General features: G+C 34.7%; 1 protein-coding gene across 6 annotated transcripts in view; it reads right to left on the bottom strand.

Moving 5' to 3' along the window:
* Positions 1-26,819, bottom strand: part of LOC149554547 (pfkB-like carbohydrate kinase family protein) — a 225,161-nt gene that overhangs the window by 24,410 nt on the left and 173,932 nt on the right. For 3 of the 6 annotated variants that reach the window (XM_089828594.1, XM_089828596.1, XM_089828592.1), the window contains 3 exons: positions 1,237-1,289; positions 1,047-1,103; positions 146-835 (listed from right to left, as the gene is read on the bottom strand). In XM_089828594.1, coding sequence (XP_089684720.1) covers positions 635-835; positions 1,047-1,103; positions 1,237-1,289 — 311 coding nt within the window. In that variant the 3' untranslated portion in view covers positions 146-634. Of the gene's footprint in view, positions 1-145; positions 836-940; positions 1,104-1,236; positions 1,290-26,819 lie in introns of those variants that run through there. The other 3 variants (XM_089828593.1, XM_089828595.1, XR_016364384.1) reach the window with 2 other exon arrangements.

Raw genomic sequence — 26,819 nt, 5'->3', positions numbered from 1 at the left:
GGTGAGTAGTTTCTGCATTATTGGCTTGTACAAGGGTGGTTGTGCTATTTTACCTGTCTATATGTTTGTCATCGATAAGATTAAAATATTAACACAAATGTCATCAATATTCATTTGAGCTACAAGCCTCACAACCATGCAGAGGTTAAATAAGAATGGTATATTCAAACATTTATGCAAATTAATTTTGTCAAATACCTACTCTCACATGGATAAGTCATTTAGGGCACTTAAGTTTGTCCCTTCTTTCAGGGCCTTTGCTTGGTTTGCCTTGGACAAAGAAATAAAAATGAAAGATTAAACTGTTTTTTTTCCCTCGTGCGATGTGGGGGGAGAGAGTCCAAGTGGCAGCATAGGACACGATTGTTACTCCAGGGGTGAACAAACTTGGGGAAAACTCCGATAAACCTTCTCCTTTCCTTGTGGGATGGAGAATGAGGAGTTTCTTTAAGAGCCTTTTTTTTCAAAAAAAAAAAAACAGAAAGAAAGAAAATGGCAATCAATCATTTCAAAATCTTCTCAGCTTCGAGTTCTTAGCAAAGCTTTGACTTGTGTATAAAGTTGGAAATCAAAAGTTTTCATCAGATAAAATCCATAACTAGAAGCATATGCATCTTAGCCTCTCATTTCTGAATTAAACACTAAGGAATTCTCTCTCCATGACCAACTGGTGTGATCGATTAGGGTAGGTTGTGCTCACAAGTTCAACCCAAGTTTGAATCTTTGGGTGTTGAAAAGAAGCTTGTCTTAATCTTATGCTAGGATTTGTCACTCTCCATATAAAAATAGGGGAAAGCATCAGCGCTCCGGTTATTATAACCTTAGTCCATAGTAACTGCACAAGGAGCTATATTCACTTTAAAAACATTCACAAATTGAAAACATTTGAAAATGAAAGATTCCATAACTAACTATTTGATATCGAATGTCAAAATTCGACCTTATCATCATCATAACAGTATTTTAAAGAATATTGATGAACCTCTGGCCGAACCAAAAAAATTGTCTTCATAAAGAATTCAAACCAAGTATGTAGTCAAACGCACATCACTGCGGCGTGGCAGCCCAGACCTAGCTCCAAGGGCTCTGCATCCTGCTGCTGCCTGTATGTGCATTATAAAAAATATTTTTTATCTCCCAACCACTAAGTAAAATGGAAGGCCTGTAATTAAAAAATTTAGATGCAACTGAACAGTTTTTACATTTAAGGGTAAAAAAAATCCTTTCACAACATACCACTCTAGCAGCAAAGGGCAGCATTTTGTCTGGTGGCATACCAGCAGCAATGGCTATCACAAGAGCAAGAGAAAGATTAAATACCATGAGCAACTTCTCTAACTAATCCCATAAAAAAATACTGATGTGAATATCCAACAAAAGAATATGCCCCAAGCTTAGACCATATCAAAATGATAAATCAGTTTTTGTGAGATGTCCGGATTTGGGTATTTTTAGGAAATATCTGATTTTCTTGTGTTTATTGATTATAGAAATAACAGAAAACACTGAAAGATAAATGTTGAACCCCTAGGTAATACAATTCCAGATTTTTTGTATTTTTTGAAACATGAAATAGATTATCAAATTAGTAGAACCCCACATTTGCATTGAACAGCAACAAGTGAATTCACCAAATGAAAATACTGAAAAATGGATACTGAAAGAAATATTAACTTATTAAATTAACCTAGGCATTGTCCAAGTGCAATATGCGATGTCCCAGCCTAACTGTTATGGTGATGCAGATTTCCACTGGGCATGTACCTAGAGCTGGGACCCACACACGATTGGGCAGCCATGTGTCCACAAGGGGGCTGGCCTGTGCTGGCACTCTAATGGGACAGGCACCCCACTCTTAATGCTGATGCGTGCCATTCACCACCAATTCGGGCTTTTGGCATAGTGGTTGCCTTGCTGGTATAAAAGTAGAGGTCTTGAGGTCAAGCCCTGAGAAGCATGGTGGGCTGTGATGTCCCAACCTAGATGTTGCAGTGGTGCAGATTCGCGTTGGCTGTGTACCATGGCTGGGACCCACCCATGGTCAGACAACCATTATGATAATTAAATTAATTATTAAATTTTTCAATTTTTAATTCTAACATTTTAATATTATTCTTGGAATTATATGTAGTTATAATGAGGAATGGCCTTAACAGCTGTAGGAAATAAATAAAATCGCAAACATGTGCATCCTGAAATGATGAACAATAACCTAAGTTGCAAATTCGACCCCTATGCCCCATCGTTCCCAAGTATAAAACCTACTAGAATTGGATACACATAAAAACAAAGTAACGAGAATCGGAATCAGCAAGGCCAAACCAAATCACAAATTGGCCATAAAATCGAAATTGAATCGGCCACGAATCGGAATTGAATCGGCCACGAATCGACAAATTTAAAAAACCCTTGAAATTTAGAGATTTTAACAATTTAAAACTTATTTCATGCACCCTTTATTGAAAATAATTTAAACACACTATAACATCATCAAATAGAAGCTAACATACATAAACATGGAATATAAATGATAAATCCATCACATACATAACTACGTTACACATAAAATGTCAATTGTAGCTGCAGTAAATAGAAATCATTGGACCATAATGAATCAAATCATAGAATGTATGTAAGATGAAGATCCATGAGACATCAAATCATAAATGTATATAAGATGAAGATGCATGAAACATATGCCTATTACTCTCTGTAAAAAGAAGAAAAAACAAGGCTCTGGCTCAAGCTTCATCATCATCCTCTCACTTTTTCTGATTTTTTGCGATTCACAAAGGTGATTTTGGTGCTTAATCGCATGATTCGGCGATTCATAGGATGAAATCGCTGATCTGGTTCACCGGTTCAAAAAAAATGGGGAACCATGAATCAAATCGCCTAACTAGCGATTCAGGTGATTTCATGGCGATTCTCATTACTATGCATAAAAACCCTTTAGATTTGCAAATGACTCGTTTTTTGCTTCTCTGAAACGTTTTAATGGATTTCTCTCAGACTCCCGTTGAATCCAACCTCTACAAGAAATTTCTAAAACGAATCTGAGAGAATTTGCATAGTTTTAGGAATGATTATTCCATTTTGTGGTTTGCATGATTTTGGGAATGATTTTCACATTTTGTTAGCGGTAAAAAACCTTCTTTTTGATATACACGATTTGTAAGATAAATAGACAGTCATTCTTTGTATTAAGACACAACACCGCGGGTATTTGAAGACGCATCTGCAGGAGGATAAGCGACAGGTAAAGGAATTGTTTGCAAGAGGAACGACATGCAAAAGGAAAATTCGCAGAGGACCAACAAGGCACGATGTTCTAAATCCTATATTCTTTTAAGATTCATTATACTTCTTTTTTCTCCATATTCGTAATAATTGAGAATTTGAGATTATACCATAGTTTCTAATCTATTGTGATATACTGTTGTTGATCGATAATATTTTTGTTTCAATTTTGAAGTGGAGAAACATTGTAATCGATATTTAATAGTTTTATTGGTTGGTATTAATGTGTTTTAAAATTTTGATGTCTTTATACTGAAAAAATTAAATTAGTAAATATTCGTATGATTTAATTAATAAAAATATTATGAAATCAATTAATATTTATATAGTGGAATTTAACAATGTTAAATTACAATATATAGGATTATAAATTAATTCTTAATATTTAGTTAAATTATAGTAAAATAATAAATAATAAATATAAACAAATTTATTATATTGTATATTAATGTATTAATCAAATAATAAAAATATTAAATGAATAGTAATAGAAACATTAACTAAATAATAATATAAGTTAGGCAAGAGCCTACAACACAACTGTAAATTGTGAGCCTCTTATCGAAGAGGTCTTGGGTTCAAATCCACTTGCACTTAATAAATAATAATAATAATAAATCACAACACATAATAAATCTTGGCTTGGGCCTCTTATCTATTGAAAAAAAAATAACAATAATAATAATAATAATATAAGTTGATAATTGGTTTTTTAATTTGTTGTTAATAGTATAATGATAACGAATGTTAGCTCTTTGACCTTCAAAACCAATCCAAATTCACCATTATGGAAATATGAACAAATGATGGAACAAGTAAAATGGGGTGGAACATTTGTGTGGATATGCGATTTTTGTAATGTGGGGTACAAAAGTTCATAAAGTCGTTTGAAAGCCCATTTTTGTGGGCTTCCTCGGTAGGTATCAAAGCATGTCCACAAGAGGTAATGTATTATCATCTCAACAAATAGGAGGATATATTAGAGAGAAAGAGGAAGCCGATGCAAGAGCTTCTTGTTGCACAAACCATCATTTAGAGAAAGGGAAGAGATCTAGTAGGCCTCCTCCATCTCATAATGACTTCCCTGATGTTGTAGTAAATAGCCATCCATTATTGAGTAGAACTGAAGAACCTGTTAATGTGAAGAGAAGGGGCCATTAGAGAGAGAGCAATCACAACACTAGAGAGATTGCAGATCAAGGTGTTGCAACATGTTTATATGCAAATGGTTTGTCATTTAATGTTGCATGATCACTATATTGGAAAGATATCTTGAGAAAAGTATATGATGCTCCGAAAGGGTACATGGGGCTAGGAAACGAGGTGCATAAACATTGCACTGGCACATTACTAGCAAAGGAGGTCAAAAGAATAAACATTGCACTAGCTTCTATTAGAAATTCATGGAAACAAACAAAGGTGCCAATTATTTCTAATGGGTGGAAGGATGCCAAAAATCAACCATTAATCAATGTGATTGCAATGTGCCCTAATGGGGCAATATTTCTAAAGTCGTGGATTGTGAAGGGACATGAAGTATGCACAATTTATTGCTGACATCGTTATACAATGCATTCAGGATGGGGGCTCTCAACATGTTGTCCAAGTAATAACAAACAATGCAAAGAATTGTAAAGTTGCATGCATGTTGATTGAGACACAGTTTGAACACATATTTTGGACACCTTGTGTACGGCATTCTCTCAACCTTGTGCTACAATAGTTGGGTAGGAAAATAAATTGGCTCAAAGAAATATATGCAAAAGCTGAAGAGATCCAAATGTTCATCACAAACCATCACATGTGACAGGCCATTTTTAGATCATTTTCACAATTGGAGTTGCTAAAGGTAATTGAAACACTTTAACTTCAGAATTTTGCATTTAACTTTAATAATTATCAATTTAGTTTTTAAACTTAAGCACATCTTTGTATTTTAGATTTTTACTTTTATATTTGAACAGGTTGTTGAGACTAATTCACATCCAACACAATTTTGTTTAGGAGACTTGTGAAGGTGCCAGAGTCGCTACAATGGTTATTAGTCAAATCTGGTCACTATGGAACCAATCCAATACTAAAAGGGCTACAAATGTAAAAAAAAAAAAAGAATCCTAGATGACACTTGGTGGGAACGAGTAGAATATCTTCTCAGTTTCACTGAGCCCATCATGGATATGATCCATTATACCGATATGGATCTTCATGTTTGGAAGAGGTATGCATTGGAATTGACTCAATGCTTGAGAACATGAAATATGTCATCACTTAAAAGGAGTAAGATCCTGAAGAAACTTTCTTCAAAGAGGTGAAAACGATTTGTGTTAAATAGTGGAATAAAATGACCACTGCATGCCATCAAGGGTGCCACCATACAAAGAATCAGAAGTTAGTGATGGGTGCAAGAAAGCACTTACAAAAATCTTTGCCGATTGTGAAATGAAGAATACAATTACAAATGAGTTTGTTGATTTTGTAGCTTCCAATGGTCAAAGTGTTTCCACTCTTCGTGAGAAGTATATGAAGGATGCCCATGCATGATTGTACCTTAATGGCCATGTCACTACACCTCCAAACTGTTGCAATCAAACTTTTATCAAGTTTTTCCATTTTTATTGCACTCTAAATTTATATTGTTTACTATTTGTAAAAAAAATAAAAATCTATTAACTTCAATTTAAAATTTGAATGACAATTTTTTATGCCTCTAACTTTGTTCCAATAGGTTGATAGTTCCTCTTCATCTGAGCAACATTAAAGTATATACTCTTTTATTCACTCAAGACCCATTTGGTTGTTGAAATATGATTTAGGAATTGGAATTTAAAACCATTGATTTGGGTTCTAGAACTTGAAATCCAAATTACGGTTTTCGGAATTTATTTTGGGACTGTTTGGTTCAAACCCAAAAATATTTGATATTCAGAATTTGTTATTCCAAGCCTATTTGGTTCAAAAGATGAATATAAAAGTTACAGTGAAAAGAGTGATTCATATCTCCAATTTGTTAAAGGACCTGTTCATGGTGCTTCCAACTCCACACATGCTGAAAATGTCGATGTTCATTGCAAAATAAAAATTCAAGAAAAAGTTAAAAGGAAGACAAAAGAAATTAGATGTGCAGTACTAGTTATTTTATTTAATCCAAACATATGAGCAGGTGCAACAATAGCAGAATTTTTTTCCCCAATTTTAAAAAATTGTATTCTTACAAATTTCTGCAGTAATCTTTCTAATTTCTTCAAGTGGCACCTGCTAATTTTTACAAAATGGCATTCAAAGGGTACCCGAAGTAGATGCAAAGGGTGTCATTTCTTGAAAAGCCTCGTTCTCTTGGTTACAACTCAATTAAATTTCAAAAATAGGTGCAAAGATAAGTGCGAAAATGGGCATCCACATGTCAAACTCAATTAAATTTCACTTTAGTTGGAATCGTCATTTTCAAAAAATGGGATTCAAAATAGGAATTAAAACGGGAATTCCAAATAAAAACTATTTTGAGAGAAGATGGAATTCTTGTTTTGGGGGTCAAATGGGGATACCAAATCCATGTTTCCCTGAAGTCCACTTCCCATTTTGCAGCCCCAAACAGTGGATTGCGAATTTTGGAGAATTTTGAATTCAAATTCCTACTCAAATCCGTGATCCAAACGGACCTTGAGTGAAAAGCAATCGATTGTTTGCAAGTGGGGTAGAAGAACTAGTTTATGTGCATTCCAACTTGTGCCTTCGTATTCATAGTCAAAATGATTACAATGGGGCATAAAGTTTTGGGATGTAGATCTAGAGCTAACTGATTTGGATTTTTCAGCTGCCACACAGTCTTTACTAGATGTACAGTCTAGTAGCCACCATCCTTCTAGTGCAAGTGGCGGTGGGCTTGCATGTGATTCTAATCTACCTACATCATCTAAAGTCAATGATGATGTTGATGATGATCTTATATGATGCATAACTAGTAATTACTAAGTGTGTTATTTTAATGTTGAACCAATGAACATGAATTCAATATATCTATCATAAAATTCAAGTTTTGACAAATTGAGAGCAAATTGGTATTATTGTATTTTGAATTTGTAATATTAATGATAGTTCTGAGTTATATTTAGCATGCATGATATGTGGTATTCTAAATTTTATTCATGTTTTTATTTTTAAGGATGAAAATATGTATATTGTTATGATTTTTGTTGCTTTTCTTTACAGGTGTAGCCAAACGAACCTTCCCAAAAAGAACTGCCATATCAGTGAATGTACCCATGTACCCGTATCAGTGACTAAGACAAATACCAAATATAGTTGCCAAACCCTACTAAAACAATGTTAATCAGCAACATATAATGATTTGTGAACCCTCATTAAACAACTAAACTCCAAAAAGAAAATTCAAACCCTCACACACATATATAAAATTTGAATAAAACTTCAAATGCCAAATTAATCAACTATAACAGCGAATCTGCATCTTACATCCCACAATATTCAAGTGTGCTAGCTGATCTATGATTGATAATTACATCAACAACTGATATAATCTCTATGACAACTATTATGGTCAAATCTCATATATAACAGCCAAAAATCAAAATATTAATAAATCTTGTACTTTGTATTTATGCTACCAACCATAGTTTGCAAACTCTGTAAGTACTGTCTAAATTGCTGATTACACTATGGTTTTTGCTTGAAAGGTTTTCCTAGAAGTTTAAATTTTTAGTACTTTCTAAGTTGCCAAATTTTAGCTGAGTTCCAAGTATTTGTAGACCCCAAATCTGCTCTAAGTAACTAGATAATACTTTGTTAGTTAAGTTGTAATTAGTAGTGTAATAAGTTGTTCCGAAAGGTTGTCGGTTCCTGACAGTTAGCAGTCTTATCCAACCATCCAGCACTATTAATATCTAGCTCGGAACAAGTTCATGTTGTTATTCTACAGACTTAACACTTGGAATGAAACGATGTATCTTTTTGCCAATGTATGTGTCATATTTGAGTTGTTGTGCTTATATTATAGTTTACTCTATAAATTCACACACCAGCCGTAGGGAGTAAACATTTTGGCTTCATTGTCGAGGAATGAACTCAGGTTGCCCACATGATAGGCAGGAATATTCACCATTCAGATTCAAACATTAGCCCACTACCTTCCATGACGACACCAACAAAAGTCACCTGCCCACCACAACAAGACAAAATGCAAAGGTGGAAGTAGCAACAGAAAATGTGATGTCACCGTCATTGGCGGTACTACAAGACACACCATCTGACAAGTCATTAATAAATGTACAATGTGATTGGAAAGTGCCAGTTGATGGAGAGTTACCCATGGATGGAGATATGCTACCAGATGATGGAAGGCATTCCTAGCTGAGGGTACCAGTGAAGATATTTAAGTTACATAAACAATTGGCTACAATTATTAGGAGTACCATTAGATACGACACCTGTTGAGTCTCTTGGACTTATGCAGGAAGTCTCAGGGACAGTGACAGGAGGAGTAGAGAGAGAATGAGTACCAAGGAAGCACAGTCAGAAGCAAAAACACACAAAGAGCATAAAAAATATACAGTTGAGATAGACACAATGAGCTCATAATGGTACCAGCTTCACAACCCATGGAGGCACCATAAAATGAATCAAGGATGTCACGCTAAGACTTGATAAGCCAAACCCACATGATCCAATTGGTACACTACAGAGTTATTATGGTCACCAACTAGAGGAGATGGTTCTCTTGATCACTCGGGTAGGAGTCATCACTAGGAGCCTTGATAATTGCCAAGATCCCTTAGTAGTCCGCATGTTGTGAGGATTTCTTATCATCGAGCCACTATGAATGGGGACACCCTCTATTTGTGCTTAGTGATAGGACTGGTGGTCTTAAGTACTTTTAGTTGGTAGCAATTTCAAGTATTAGACTCCAAGAGATAAATTTGAGAAATTTTGGCTAGTTGGGAGGTCGAGTTTGTCTAGAATATGAGGGAGAGTTGGGCTAAGCTAGTGAAGAATATGGAGTAGAAACCAAGTAATTTAAGATGAAATGAGTCAAAATCATTAGAACATCCTTGGTCCAATTTCGACTTCACCTTACAAAGTCAAAAGAAAATTATGCGAGGTAACAGTGCTGGAAGCATGCTAAATCCTGAAATTTGGCAAGTCTGGAACTTTTTGAAAACCCCTCAATATCTAGAACCTTTATTATAACTCCTATGAAGCTGAAGCCTATCTCAAACATCCTGAAAACATTTATATGAAATATCCCTGTGAGCTAACAAAAGTATAGACAATAAGTTGTTAAGAGAAAAAATCCTCTGAGCATGGATGATTTTGTTTACCCACGAGAAATCCAAATTCTTCTAACCCTCCAAAATTCCACCCCTTACAAAAGAAAATTCCAAGTCCGAAAAAGAAAATTCCAAGTCCGAATTCCACCTACCCTAGGCTGAACCAAACTCTTCTAACATGCCTGATTTCCACCCTCCTTTGGTTACTTGAATCCTCTCCTTCCCCTCGAATCTACCTATAGGTAAGTTGTCAAGGAGTTGAAGTGAGCAAGTGGCACATTTTTAAGGTCAAAGCAGCAATGAAAAGAGAATCAGATTCAAGACAAAGTGAGGAAAATCCATGTCCAAGAAGAAAACTCCTTTGAGCATGGTGGAATCAGCCAGCTCTAGAGGAATCAAAGTTCCTCTCAAACCCCAAATTTCAACCCTCAATATTGGCTTAGAAAGGGCATCATAAAGGTCAAACAAGTTCATTTTGACATAAAGCCATGAGTTTGAGTTGTAATCACGGTGGTTGGGCAGATTTGAAGTGTTTGAAATCTGAATGAGAGAAAATTCCTCTCCACCCCCTGATTTCTGACACCTTGTTGAAGGGAAAGAATAAGTTGTTGAAATTGTAGCATCAGTCAGATATACATTATCAGACTATGACTCAAGATTTGTTTAACAGACTAATATATGAATGCATATATATACATGGAGATCTACATGTACATACATACATATACATACATACATACATAAATAAATAAATATATATATATATATATGCAAACATACATTACTCTGATCGACTGTCTTATTGATTTGATCTGGTTTTGCTCAATAATAATAATGTGCTGAAAATCCATTACATATCTCAGATTGCATGATGTCTGAATATCCATAACGCCTGATCATGTTGATGTTCAGCCTACCATCACCATCGGTAAACAGATGTAATTTGGGATCACCGATTGCAATTAGTATTACATATCTTGGTAATGCTGATTAGAGAAAATCTATATGTTAATATTGTATTGGTTAAAGACACGATTAGTTAAGGGTCATTCATTGTATAGACATGAGCCTACGAGCCCAAAGGGCACGTAGAGTCATGTCTATACAATCAGACATGACTCCTCCCAATGCTATGTATGTTGAAAGAAAGATCGATGGAAAATCATTAATGCAACACATGTTATTACCTTCAGTCTGATATATCTGCATTCACCTGTTACATATAATAAAGATCAGTATCATTTACTTGGAGTTTCAGAACAACACTATTTGATTGAAGACTCGGAATCAAAGCCAACATTGAGATCAGAAAAACGTTATATATATATATATATATATATATATATATATATATATATATATATATATATATATATATATATATATATATATATATATATATATATATATATATATATATATATATATATATAGAAACTGATTATAGAAGAAGATTTCATAAGCATATGAATTCACAGTAAATAAACTCTACCTCAGATCCAAGTTCTTTTAACATGGTATCAGAGCCTCGTTGTTAGAACAAACCTTTGAACCAACTATGAGTTTTGTTTGCTTCAAGATCACTAAAATACTTATTTAATCAAATCAATCATGGTGAACAATATCAGAGTTGAGGATAGAGTAGAAGGTACCTCCAACTTTGTTTCATGGAAAATTTGAATCGCAGTAATACTCCAAGAACTTGAATTGGAGTCATTTATAGAGGAAAACAAGGAATTACCCAAAGATGAAACGGAATTGATAACTTGGAAAAGACGGAATAACAAGACCAAGAAAATTATCACTGATGGAGTTAAAGATCATATTCTTCCATCAATAGCAAAACTTACAACCGCTTATGATGTGTTCAAAACTATTCAAGACAAATTTGAGATAAACAATGCAACCAGATTGCTTAAATTAAAACAACTACTACTAAACATCAATATGGACAAAGGAGATACAATCACCTTCTATTTCTCCAAAATCTCTGAATTAAGAGATAAACTCTCTACCGTTGGAAACAATGTTGAAGATGTTGAATTATCTATAATAGCTCTTAGAGGATTACCAATATCATGGGAATCATTTTTTCAGTGCATCAATTATCCATCTACACCCAAATTTGAACTACTCAAAAATGAATGTACCCAAGAAGAGGCCCGATTATTCTCAAGAGGTATCATCTGTAACAAAGAGGAAGAGATTCTAGCATTGCATATAAATTCAAGCAATAAATAGAGAAAGTTCAGAAGGAAGAGAGGGAAGAAAACCTATAAGAAAAGGGACCTATCAAAAGTTCAATGTTATAAATGTGACAAATTTGAACATACTCACATGTATTGTCCAAAAAGCAAGAAAAATCCTGTCAACATGGCCGAAGTCAAGGAAGTAGAAGACAAGAATGAAAAATACTCATTATTCTACCTTACCCTATCTAGTGAGATAAACTCCAAGAAAAACACCTAGATAGTTGACAGTGGAGCTTTCAAACATATGACCGGATTTACAGATAAATTTGAGACTCTTGAAGAAAATATTTAATTGAAGAAGTGACAATAGGCGACAACTCCACTTACCCTGTGAAAGGAATTGGGACCTGTTCAGTACATCTAAGTACCAAAGTTAACTTACACCTAAAAGACGTCCTATTTATTCCTAGAATCAAAAGAAACCTTATCTCTATATCTGGTCTAGTAGATCAAGGATATCGAATTGCTTTTCAAGAAAATAAAGTATTGTGCTAGATGAAGAACTCAAACATTAAAAATGTTATTTCTATTGGAGTTAGAGAAGAAAGTTTATACAAACTTTGAAATTCCACAAATCTAGCACTAAATCATGAAACTAGAAAGATAAATGAAATTTGGCATAGGAGACTAGGGCATTTAAACTTTACAGCATTACCTTCTATAGGGAAAATTCTAAAAGGTCTACCCAACCTTAAATCTGAACATGAAGGAATATGTAAAGGACGTGCATTAGAAAAGAACCTTAAAACTCCTTTCCATTTGGGTGAACATAAGTCTAAGAGCATTCTTGAACTCATTCATACTGACCTATGTGGACCCATGTCAATACCTTCATTAGGAGGATTTTCATACTACATCATCTTTGTAGATGAATATTCTAGGAAAACTTGGATATATTTTCTAAAATTAAAAGATTCAAATGAGGTCCTACTCAGTTTAAAGAACTCAAAGCTTTAGTTGAAAACCAAAACCAAATGAAAATCAAAATTTTAAGATCTGATAATGGAGGAGAATATATTTCCGAGAACTTCAAAGGTTTATGTATATCTGTTGGGATTAAGAGGGAGTATATTGTATCATATAACCTTCAACAAAATGGAATAGCAGAAAGAAAAAATAGAACTATCATTGAAGCAACTAAAGCAATGATGCACAATCAAAATTTACATACATCATTCTGGGCTGAAGCATCTAATACTATTTTATATATTCAAAACAGATGTCCTCATGCAATCCTACAAAACATAACTCCTGAAGAAGTATTCTCAAGAAACAAACATAAACTAAGTCATCTTCAAATTTGTTGGGTGGATATTTTGCAACTGACAGTTTTGGGTAAAATTCAGTCGCAAAATAGGATGACCAACCACAACATGTGAGACAAGGTCTCTCCTACCTTAAAGGGAAGGCTCCCTCTTCTCACTATTTCTTGGAGCAGCTCAAGGTAGGCAAGAAGTTGAGAGATTTTGTAAAAGGATGTTACCAATATTCTTTCCTCTTAACTTTCAAGAAAGAATCCACTTACTCATGGAGCGAGTAATGGGTAGGGTGAAATCTTTAACTACACTTCTCTCTAAAAGCTGAAAACGGTGATACCAATAAACCAACACTAATTCAAAGGCTAGCTGAAAGTGTACAGATTTGGCTCTAAGTCCGGTCATAATTCTATATGAATAAGCTTTACTAATAGGGCACAAGCACTTCCAAAAGTAAAGATATCTTAACTATTTTGTGAATCAAGAAAGACGTATAAGCTACAAACAAAACTGCTAACTATATATATCCACAATTGCTCCTAGTCAAAGCTCTGGGTCTAATTGCTTCTTAACTCATTTTATACTCAATTATCAAAAACACAAGATTACAAGAATCACAGATAACATATGCAAATCATAGACAAAGCTTCTAATTAGCACAAGTAACAATCTCACTCAATCAAAGTTAAGTCTCAATTGCTCCTTTATATTCACTTTTCTAGCAAAATAGTGCTACACAAACAAAGTTCTAGTGACACAATTTTTCTTGACCTCTTTTGTATACAATAAAAGATGAGATTGCAATGAGAGGGCACTCTTTTATATAGGCACAAGAGTTGAGAAAAAGATGGAAGAAAAAGTGGGAGCAACTCGACCAACTTTGACCAAGTCTAACAAGAAGAGAAATTATTGGGTTACATGCAGTTGCACATGCAACTCGCATTACATGTAATTACATCTTTTCATGCAATGCATCCTCTTTGATCTACAAACAGAAATAAAAAACAAAATAACAATCTTGAAGATTGTTCTTTAGTGCCTTGAACCTGATGATAAAATCATGTACTATAGGAAAATCAGAAATCTCCATTGTCTTCGATATTGCCTCTATTCTAACTGTGATTGCACAACCTTAGAATTTGCCACTAGAGAATCCAACAAGTTTTGTCAAAGATTTACACAAGAAAAATTTGTTCATTGTGTGAAAACCAAAATCTTTAGAACCTAAATCAGCATTGATCCTGATTGTATATTCTAGAACAAGAAGATGGAAGACTTTGATCTTGACAAGGATCTTTGGATAGCATAAGTGTAGAGTTTTTCTCTTGATTTTCAATAGGCTTGACATTGGAAATAACAACACTATTTTTAAAAACCTTAATGGAAGTATCATCTTTGGAAAGTGCGACTGTATTAAGGTCATTTTGATTGTCAATAAGCTCAGCGGTGTAAGTAGTAGCTTGATCTTGCTTAGGAGAAGACTTAAGACATGGTGGAATGAATGAGGAAGGACCTGATGTGCTATGTTCTTCTCTACTTATCGCCTTTACTAGTGTTTGACTTGTAACGTGTTCTATATTGTTTGTACTGATATGTGCACTTAGGTATGTCATCAAGATACTCTGTTCTATCTATCCTTAACTGCACACATGTTTGACATCCCATTTGCTCTAAATCAGATGTGATCCCTATTTCTAACTTTATAACCAGTGATGAGAGCATTTTATGTTCCAAATTATATCATATTTTAGCCTCCATATAAACCTTCACACACATTTCAGTTCCCATTTTATATTCCATTTTCTCCTTATATGTTGCATATGATCTAATATTTATGAGTAATATTTAATATAGTTATTAGATAGAATATGTGAATAAATAAGATGTGATTGTATTTATCTAACATTTTTTATTATGAGCTATTACTCTTCCTATCGCCTATATATCTTCCTATTTCCTGCTATGCTTTTTCCTATATTAACTGGTGGTGATTAGAATGTTATTGAAGCAAGTTGAAAGCAGATTTTCTGCTATAGAAGCTTCTATATTATTCTTAATTTAAATGCCAAGTTAAAAGCAGATTTGTGGGCAAATTAAATGCCACATCATTGCTTGATCATCTTCAAGGAAAACAGTGGTTATAAAGGGCTTACATATTATCAGTCACCTTGCCTGTATGGAAATATGAAAAAATGATCTGTTTTGACTGAACCATAGCAAATATTGTTTTGCTGGAATGATACAAAATGCTACCTATTCTTGGCATGAAATATCTCCGGTTTCATTGCATAACCATTCATTTTCAAGTTATATCTCTTTGTTTTCATTGGGAGATGGATATTAAGGAGAAACCTGTTGATCTATTGTTATAACAGCAATCATTTTGGCCTATAATGTATGGCAAAGGTTCACGTGAGTTATTAACAGCAGGTCTAAATTTGTATAGTTGTTATAAGCTGCATCTATATAAGCAGCAGGAGATAGAAGTAGGGAGATATATGTACAGTTCTGAAAAATGCATAGCATTGTATAGAAACTGTTGTTATTCTGCAATATAACTCTCATATTCACGTGCATGATTTCAAAGGTGTAAAACTATTACTTTTCTTCATCACCAGGCAGCTGAGGAGGCAAGGCCCACTCTGAAGTTACCCAATGATTAGTTTTCATTTACGTGTGGAGTGTATTTAAGTTGATTTTTATTTGTATTTTAATTAGCTTAGCATTACACAATATATATTTAATCATAGTATATTAGTTTATATATTCAATATCCGTATTTGATTAGATAATAATATTTCATATTAATTAGATTATGAGATGATGATTTATTAAGAGTTGTAATTATTTTTATTACAGATTAGTTTTATTGAGTTATTTATGTTTCTGATGATCTTGTCGCTAGGAAGTGACAGTTCCTATCGCTAGGTTTATTTCATTTCTCATAGATTCAATTCCGCATGTTGTAGCTACATTCATAATCCGTCATTTCACAACTATCATCACTTGATGGCATACTACTCGGACACCTTTCGCAAACTTACACTCTCGGATTGACACATATAGACCAAGGTGAATTTTATCATTTAAACTATTAAATATTTCTTATTATTTTCCACAATGTTGGCCTATCAATTTGGCATTGTTTCCAGGGAAAGGTGTCAAAGGCATGTTAATTTGCTGATTTGAGTTAGGAACAATGCATTAGGATGAATGCTTTTGCAATTGCTAGCCTTGCTTAAGTAACTAATCTTAATTTGCATTGCATAAATCATATAGATGCATTGCTTTAAAATTTTGTTTTAGAGTTTGCAAGTAGGCTTAGAAATTAGATTCATTAGTTGCTTTAAAAGTTAATTAAATTTTACATTATCATAAATTGTTGTGAGTTATTGGTAAAGACAAGCAAATTTCGAAGAAAAATGTTAAAAATGATGCATTTTCATGGTTGTTCAAGAACATCAATTTTGGTTGAAAAATGTTTCAAAAATGCAAAGCTTGAAGGGAATGCAAGAGGCAAAATGTGCTTGGCATCAGGGGTGCTGCCCCTCGACCCTGCCCTATACTGCGGCAAGGAGCGCACCTTGGGTGTTGCCCCTTGACCCCACTAGCGGCTATCGCCCTTAGACCCCTGCCTTCAAATTTAAAAACAAAAGAAGAAATTGGTGGCGAAATCACGCTAACCAAAGGTGATGTTCTTTTACCCTCTCTACCTAATGAATGCATCTTAAAAGATACTGATCTTCCATCATCACAGGTATGTACAAATGGTATCTTTATGTCTGACCAAGAAAATATCATTGATGAATTCTTAGAACAATGTGATTTTGAAGATGAAAATCTAACCACTTCTTGTTCTAATTGCTATAGGAAAGATGATCAATGCATATGTGCAAACAACCAAGAGTGCATGGTAAATGAAGCACAAGACATTTTTTAACCTGACTACAAAAAGGATGCAAGCGAACAAGTCTTTCTTATAATTGGTTGCCTATTTCAAATGCCAACCCAGAAGATCAAGGTATGCATTATGTTGGTAACATGTATTATCACTCCATTTCATTACAAAGTCAACACGTCTCTTCAAAACACACTTCTTTACATAATATGCATGATAAATGGAATCAAGAACACTCACAACAACCACTATACCCATCTTTACCATCTTTGTTCCACCCATCCAACTTATTCCCATCTACTTTATATCCTTCACACTTCTTACCATTATCTCATTCACATCATATTCTACCTACTCCATCATATCCACCAAAGGAAACTATATTGCCTCATACAACACTTCATAATAAGGTAGCTGGAAATATATATAATATCGAGCTTTCAAGGATCGCTATACAATCTAATGATTTGCTTGAAATTGATAAATGAACATTGGAATATATCGATGCACTTAAGGAATGTGATTTTGGTTTAATTAAATTAGAAGAACAATATTATTTATTGAATTATAATCAACTTTGTTCTTCTTTTCCACTTAGTGAATTCCAAATACCTACAAATGAGCCCGTAAATCAAATTGCACCAATTTTAATTACTAGACTCATAAGTAGGCGTGTTAATATTAAGCATGCACTAAGTCATATTAAACTGTATACATTCCATATTCCACAACATGCTACCAAATCCTCCAAGATCTATATTTTATTTTCTTTTGTACTTATGTTTATTGTTCTTTGGAGGCCTATGGTTAAACTATGCATTCCTGACATACTTGTTGATCTAGGACCGATAATTGATTAAGCATTATCATAAGGGATTCTATGCATTAATGGCCAAAATGTTAAACCTGGATGATTATTATTCTTCATTGTTGATTCTTTCCATTGTCCTAAGAATACCAAATAAACTATGGATGATTCATTTATTTAACAAGGATCAAAGTATTAATATTCATATATTCTCTATTCTTGGTTCTTGTATTTTACAATGATCAGTCATTGATTATACATGCTAATTTCTTGATTCCTTGGATGAGGTGACTTCCCTCTACTTTTATAACCTACAATTTATTTGGGAATCCATCCATCGAATTATTGAAATATTTGATTCAATAAAACTCACAAAATTCTAAAGATGTGTTACTCTCTCTTTGGGTTACCTAATTTCTTTGGTTATCCTAATGATCTTGTGACCTTGTAGCATGAAGTTAAGTTGGGGGGAATCCCTCTGATTTTGTGGTTCTTGGATGATTTCCAATCAAGATTCATTGATTGTTTCGTTGGTCCTTTTTAGCAAACTTCACCATGTGACATCTAAACAATTCAAGGTATGTTTTCTTATGTTGATTGACATTGGTATAATCATTGTAATCACATTCTTTTGTTTTTATCACGTGTTCATTTATATTAATGACTCTACATTAATGACTCTACCTACTATTTGTGTAAATGCATTACTCACTTAATGGTAGGGTTATCAATTGGAAAAAAATTTCTTTACTACACTTGATAAGCTTGATTTTGAGAATATAGTTACAGGTTTCTTCTTGTACTGACATGCTCTTAGAACAAATACCAGTTAATGATGCTTCTCTACACAAGCATTGCATAACACACTAGGTTGGCTTTGTTCACATTGTGTGGGCTTGCTAGCTATCTAGTGCATATCAGTTTTGTTTGTGCTTTACTATTGGAGATCACAAGAAGATTTTGCCATAAGGTGTTCACCACCTTGAGATGAAATTTTCTTTTCCACATGGAGGAAAATATGCAGCATGGTCTATGATATTCATGATTATTCAACAACACATCTGAAGATACTCTAAATACAATGCCAACTACTGCACTCCTTCCTTGAGTTGTGTCTCTCCGGAGTTCTATGGACACATTGGTGACTGTTATTGGTTTTCACTCCATACTCATGTATTTGGTAATAAAGGTGTGTTACAACTTTCCATTTTCCTACAATGGATATTTCACAAGCTTCACAAGTATAGCATTTCATTTCTTCAAGAGATGTCATCTTATTCTGTCAACATATAGAAATATGAGAATCATCATCCTTGTGAGTAATACCCTTACCCCAAGTGTCCCACCATGTTCTGAAGCTCTCCAGTCAGTTTTCAGATTTAGTGGTCTGAGATACATACATCAAAATGTTTCTAGTGCAGTGGTTTGTGGTTCTAGTTCTGATGAGGTTATTCTTGGTAATCATTTCAAGTTCCTTATGCAATCAAGTCTCAATAGTGCCTTCTACGTGGTCATGGTCAAAATCAAGCTTTGGATGGTATCATTTTTCATCATCCATGCCACAATTTCATTTCTTTGGTCATTCTATGCAGTTATTGAAAAATTGAAAAAAAAATCAAAAAAATTTAAAAATTAAAAAAAATTTAAAAAGAGCAAAATTGAAAAATGCAATAATTGGTGTTCTTGGTTTTTCTACTAATCATTCCTTTCAAGAACACTCATTGGCTTCAATAGTTTTTTTCATTCTTGGCACCTCTTCTCACTCACTCCTGTAGCTTTGATCCTATTCAACGTGGTCCTCACATCTTTGATCACCCATAGTTTGAGTTGCCCGTTCATTTGAGGTGTTTTCAGTGGAATGTGCTAGTTCCTATATGATCTATACTAGTTCAATTAATGATGGAAGTCCCTCCAATTGCAGTCACTCTCCTAGTTTTCTGGTTCCTTTCAGTGGTCTTCTCTTCAATGCTTTCAGTTAGATGGTGGTATTTGGTTGTGTTGCAGTTCTGGATGCCTTTCTTCGTTCATTGTTGTTGATTCCTCGCTTTTGGTGGCGACAGTTGCTAAGTTATTCTATGTTCCAGCCTTGGTCTCTTTGCACATGCATGTTGATAAAACAATCAATTCTGTTTTTCATTATTTTATCTCTTAACTTTATTTATATTGCTTATTATGTTGATTACTATCCAACACCCCTTCCTATCTTCTCCTCGTTTCCCGTGGGTGGTCAACCTTTAAGTTGGGGGGAGGAATGTCATCCTATTATCTTCCATTCATCACCCTTACTAAACCCATCATATTATCCATTATATCCATCATATAATAACCTTTGTTTTATCTTTCATCTCATCTATTTCTCCCATTTTAACTTCCCTTGTGCAAATTGAGATAAATTTCTCCTATATGCAACCTTTTGAACCATGATGCTATAAAAAAAAAATGAAAAAGAAAAGAGAAAAGAGAAAAGGGAAATAACTTATGAAAGCTGGAAGTGATATCCCTATTGAAGAAAAAAGTAACAAAGCTTGTCATGTGAAGTGAAGAAAGGGATTTGTGTTTATGAGTTATCATGGTTCAAGGTGGAAACAAAGTCTAAAGCCATAAATCCAAGTGCTTCTAACACAAACCACACAACCTCTTGATCATAATGATTGCACAAAGACGTGCAATAAGCTAAGTTGGGAGGAATGATGAGAGCATTTTATGTTCCAAATTATACCATATTTTAGCCTCCATATAAACCTTCACACGCATTTCAATTCCCATTTTATATTCCATTTTCTCCTTATATGTTGCATATGCTTTAATATTTATGAGTAATATTTAACATAGTGATTAGATAGAATATGTGAATAAATAAGATGTGATTGTATTTATCTAACATTTTTTATTATGAGCTATGACTCTTCCTGTCACTTATATATCTTCCTATTTCCTGCTATGCTTTTTCCTATATTAACTGGTGGTGATTAGAACGTTATTGAAGCAAGTTGAATGCAGATTTTTTGTTACAGAAGGTACTATATTATTCTTAATTTAAATTCCAAGTTAAAAGCAGATTTGTGGGCAATTTAAATGCCACATCATTGCTTGATCATCTTCAAGGAAATCAGTGGTTATAAAGGGCTTACATATTATCAGTCACCTTGCCCGTATGAAAACATGAACCATCACTGGTCATTTTGCATGAAACAAGATCTGTTTTGATTGAACCATAGCAAATATTGTGATATTGCTATCAGGATTTAACTGTGTGATTTTTGAGTCAAACTCAATGACCCATGTTTCATGAGTAGTGATTCAACATGAATCCATCTCTCATGAGAATAAATGGAACACTTAGCACTCATTGGATCTAGGTGATGCTCACAAAGGTGAAGCATCGGGACTTCCCGAGAGATCACCCATCCTAGTACTACTCCGGCAAGTCAAATGGGGTTGCAAGCTTTGGGTTTAACCATGGAGGAAACTTCGTAGTTAAGCGCGCTCAAGCTAGAGTAGTACTGGGATGGGTGACCTCTTGGGAAGTCCCGGTGCTTCACCTCTGTGAGCATCACCTAGATCTAATGAGTGCTAAGTGTTCCATTTATTCTCATGAGAGATGGATTCATGTTGAATCACTACTCATGAAACATGGGTCATTGAGTTTGACTCAAAAATCACACAGTTAAATCCTGATAGCAATATCACAGTTTGACTTGTTGTGGAAATTATCTTCTACTTATCAATTGATGAGCTTAAGGGGCTTTCTACTGAATGGTTCATAAGGCACAACACTTGGTGAAGGTTTTGCAAATGGGGTTGCAAGCTTTGGGTTTAACCATGGAGGAAACTTCGTAGTTAAACGCGCTCGGGCTGGAGTACTACTGGGATGGGTGACCTCCCGGGAAGTCCCAGTGCTTCACCTCTGTGAGCATCACCTAGATCCGATGAGTGCTAAGTGTTCGATTTATTCTCATGAGAGATGGATTCATGTTGAATCACTACTCATGAAACATGGGTCATTGAGTTTGACTCAAAAATCACACAGTTAAATCCTGATAGCAATATCACAATTTGACTTGTTGTGGAAATTATCTCCTACTTATCAATTGATGAGCTTAAGGGGTTTTCTAATGAATGGTTCATAAGGCACAACACTTGGTGAAGGTTTTGCAAATGGGGTTGCAAGCTTTGGGTTTAACCATGGAGGAAACTTCGTAGTTAAGCGCGCTCAGGCTGGAGTAGTACTAGGATGGGTGACCTCTCGGGAAGTCCCGATGCTTCACCTCTATCAGCATCACCTAGATCCAATGAGTGCTAAGTGTTCCATTTATTCTCATGAGAGATGGATTCATATTGAATCACTACTCGTGAAACATGGCTCATTGAGTTTGACTCAAAAATCACACAGTTAAATCCTGATAGCAATATCACAATTTGACTACTTGTGGAAATTATCTCCTACTTATCATAGCAAATATTGTTTTTCTGGAATGATACAAAACATTACCTATTCTTGGCATGAAGTATCTCCATTTGATATTCATTGCATAACCATTCATTATTAGGTTATATCTCTTTGTTTTCATTGGGAGATGGAAATTAAGGAGAAACCCGTTGATCTATTGTTATAACAGCAATCATTTTGGCCTATAATGTCTGGTAAAGGTTCACATGAGTTATTAACAGCAGATCTAAATTTGTATAGTTGTTATAAGCTGCATTTATATAAGCAGCAGGGGATAGAAGTAGGGAGATATACGTACAGTTCTGAAAAACGCATAGCATTGTACAGAAACTGCTGTTGTTATTTTGCAATATAACTCTCATATTCACGTGCATGATTTCAAAAGTGTAAAACTATTGCTTTTCTTCATCACCAGGTAGTTGAGGAGGCAGGGCCCACTCTAAAGTTACCCAGTGATAAGTTTTCATTTGTGTGTGGAGTGTATTTAAGTTAATTTTTATTTGTATTTTAATTAGCTTAGCATTACACAGTATATATTTAATCATAGTATATTAGTGTATATATTCAATATCCGTATTTGATTAGATAATAATATTTCATATTAATTAGATTATGAGAAGATGATTTATTAAGAGTTGTAATTATTTTTATTACAGACATATGAAATGACAGTTCTTATCATAATCTAACTAATATGAAATATTATTAATGACAGTTCTTGTCCCTGGGTTTATTTCATTTCTCATAGATTCAATTCCGCGTGTTGTAGCCGCATTCCTAATCATTCATTTCACAACTATCATCCCTTGATGACATACTGCTCGGACACCTTTCGCAAGCTTACATTGTCGGATTGACACATATAGACCAAGCTGAATTTCATTATTTAAAGTATTAAATATTTCTTATTATTTGCCCCAGTGTTGCCTATCAACCAGTTTTATCAATTTTTCTTCTTTATAACCCATAAGCCCTTGATACCTGAAGAACATTTCACAAGATGGAAGAATCTCAAATGAAACCATGGCATCTAAATCAAATTTAGCAATCTCATCCCAGTCATTGAGAATCTCTTTCAAATCATCTGCTTCTTGACTCAAGGAGGAAATCAAGCCTTGCTCCATTTCATTCATATCTTTGATATGCTTAAGAATTATAAATGTTTATGTAATGGTTCGAACTCCTTTAGAAATGACTTCTCCTATCCAAGACTTGGTGGATTCAACCAGCTTTCTTTCCTTGGATGTCTAAGACACAATAATAACACTTTGAGAAGATTGTTGCCGAATGACTTCATTTAGGCGAGCAACTTCCTATTTGAGTTGATTCTTCTTTTTCCATAATTCATGATTGGGTCTTGATCATCTTGCAAGCAAATCAAATGTGATTGCTTCCTAATTTCTACCTTAGTGAACTTGTAATTAGAACAGGTAAGTTCTTCAAAAAGTTTGTCCACCAGTGGCTAAACAGCTTCCACAAACTTGGTTTTTACCAAATCAACTAAAATACTTGAAACAATCTTATCTTTTAAAGATTTGGACTTAGTTTTCTTTACAGGAAGGTTATCTGGAGGTACAACCACTTTCTTTCTCTTCATTGTGATCCTGCTCAACCATGCAAACAAACTGAAACCTTCATCTGTGGGAGCAGGTACAGTGCAAAAAATTGGCATTGATCCTAGTTGTATCTTCGTTGTAACTGAGCAAGACTTAGTTTGCACAGCTGAATTCATAGGTGCATGGTGAAAGGATTCTGTCATGAATAGCTCAAAACCTGTCAATGATGTATCAAGTTCAGAAACTTGACCCTGTGTAAGAGTCAAAAAATCTTCAAACACAATTCCCAAATGTTCATATTGTTCATTTGTTAAAATGGGAGTGGTTGAAGAAATAGGAAGGGCCAATGTATTGATTTCTGACGCTGGAATAGCAGATGTGAAAACAGTGGAAAATGAATCCACATCATCTATCTCATTCAGAAAAGGTGTTTCATGAATGGATGGTGCATGAGTCTGTGTAGGTCTTGGGCGAGCTATGATCATAACTTCCCCTTCTTCCTCCTCATCTTCTTCCTCTGATTGTTCATCTAACTCCTCTAACTCCTGAACTAGTTCATGGATTTGAGATGATTTGGATCCCTTTCCACCCTTCAACTTGAATTTAAGAGACTTCTTTGCATCAAAAGAAGAAGCTCCATCTTTACTTGTTATTTCCAGTTGTGACTCCTTCTAGGAGTCCCAAAGCTTCCACAATCCAAACCCAACTTTGGTTTAACCTTTTTTAAGCCTTTAATTTTCAGCCACTTGTTGGTGTTTGCTAAAATGGATTGAAATCTATCAAGGATGGATGTACCTTCCTTTTGTTGCCATTGAATGGGAATGTTGGACTAATCACCAATGTTCCCCTTCAGGATTCGTGACATGGCTTAAATGCCTCCTGTTTTCTATAAGTCTAGTGGTTGTATCGAGCATTAACAAGTCAAGCTTTTGGTGCAATGGCGACTCTAGCTTGTAACAAGTGGTATCAGAGCTTCGTCATAGGTTTGAATCTCCTCGGGTAACGCTGAAGGGGGGATTGTTGCACTAACTGCCAACGTTCCCCTTCGGAATTTGCGACATGGCTTAACCACCTCCTGTGTTCTATAAGTCTAGTGGTTGTATTGGGCATTAACAGGTCGATCTTTTGGTGCAATGACAACTCTAGCTTGTAACAAGGAAAAGGGCACATTTTACCAAAACCTACCTGATGATATTCAAGATCAAGAATATTGCCATCCTCTTCAATTTGGAAATCTGATAGGATCTCAAGCATGTTAAGATCAATGATTTGTTGCAAAGTTAATCTGCAGTAATCCATCTTCATTACATCCAGTTTTGTTCGCATGTCAATCCAAACATCTTCAATGCAATGAACATGTGTAAAAGCCCTCTTGATTTGAGAATTCATTTCTCGGTAATCAAAGTCAAATTTGGCTTTAAATTTCTTCAAAGTGATCAGCTGCAATTCTGCTTCCATATTTTTTGCTTTATATAGAAAATTGATAAAATAATTACCAATTACCAAGGGTTTGGCAGAAGAAATACCAAAAACGAGGTCCATGCAAAGCATGCTGATTAGATTGAACTTCCATGAGTTGTCTAGATAATTCCATCAAAATGATCTTATTAGTAGCATACCTAAGTAAGATATACAACTCACCTTTAAAATATCCAATCCTCAAGTAAGTAAAAATTGGAAACTAGATAAAGATACAACCATACTGATTTACCTTTTCCCAAGCCTCAACAGATACCCTTTTGATGGATAACCATTTAGATAAAGATACAACCATACTGATTTACCTTTTCCCAAGCCTCAACAGATACCCTTTTGATGGATAACCATTTATCAAACAAACACTGGAAATGCCTAAAGAAAGCATCTTGAGCTCTTCTGAAATGAAACTTACTATTAGCCAGAGTGATCTGATCATAGTAATTGCAAACTAGAATTTGAAGACGATCTCCTTTGGTTGAGAGCCCAAAGAAAGATCCCATGGCAACAACAATATAAACAAGGTAGCAATTCATGTAAAAAGGCACTGAAGTTCCTACATTGAGCAACGGTTGATAGAGTGCAGTACTAAATCAGTTCTCCCCAAAAGATATGTTCTTTATTCTTCATGATCTAGAAGATGAATTTGTACATCCATGGTTCAAAATTGGTGGAATTTTTAAGACCACAAACCCTGCTGAGAAGAATGATAAGATCTTTGTACTCCTGTTTGAAATTAGATCTATGAACGGTCTTTGGCCATCTCGAGAAGTTGTTTCTCTTGGTATCCAACCAATAATAATTTACATACTTCTGATAATCTCCCTTTTTCTCATTCCATATTTCCAAAGATGATTCTTTGGTCAGATCTACGGATTTTGCACTATGTGGCACTACATAATAACTCTTCCATCAGCATCCTTGATCGTCTTTGACTTTGGGCTGAAACATTTTGCACATCTGAGAACAAACTCAGGTTCCATGGCAGCCATGGGAAATGTAGATACCAAACGAATATGACTTCTGATGGGAAGTTTCTTCACTTCAAATCTTTCTTGCTCTTCCAAGGCTGCTCTTAGCCTGCTTAGGGTTACCATCCCAAACCCTAAGCTAGACGACTCCTTCCCAATCCCCTTTCACCATGAAACTCACCCAACACTTCAAATTTCCATCCTTTACCTTCAGTTCACCAACTATGCATTATTTCACCTAGAGTGCCAAAACTTCACCCAATACACTTAAAGGGCCAAGATCAAGGTTGAATCACCTTTATGGGGTTCTTGATACATTTCCTACCATTCTGCATCACTCTTTTGGGTTTCACACACCCACAACTCCAAATTACCTTGTTTAGCGTTGTAGCCCTAAGAGCCCCTATTAGCCCTCCTAAAAACAAGGAACAAGCTTCAACTCCTAACAACTCTTAGCAAGGCCACTTGGTATCTTCAGGACTTTGATTCCTAATGATCTAAACTTGCAGATTTTTCAGGTCTTAGGCTCCTATGATGATCATACAATACGGCTTCAGAAAGCCCTCACTTT

Source organism: Cupressus sempervirens, chromosome 5 (assembly GCF_028749045.1).
Source record: "Cupressus sempervirens isolate cs-2001-9-10 chromosome 5, ASM2874904v1, whole genome shotgun sequence".
Taxonomy (NCBI): Eukaryota; Viridiplantae; Streptophyta; class Pinopsida; order Cupressales; family Cupressaceae; genus Cupressus; species Cupressus sempervirens.
This window is presented reverse-complemented; position numbering and strand designations above follow the sequence as displayed.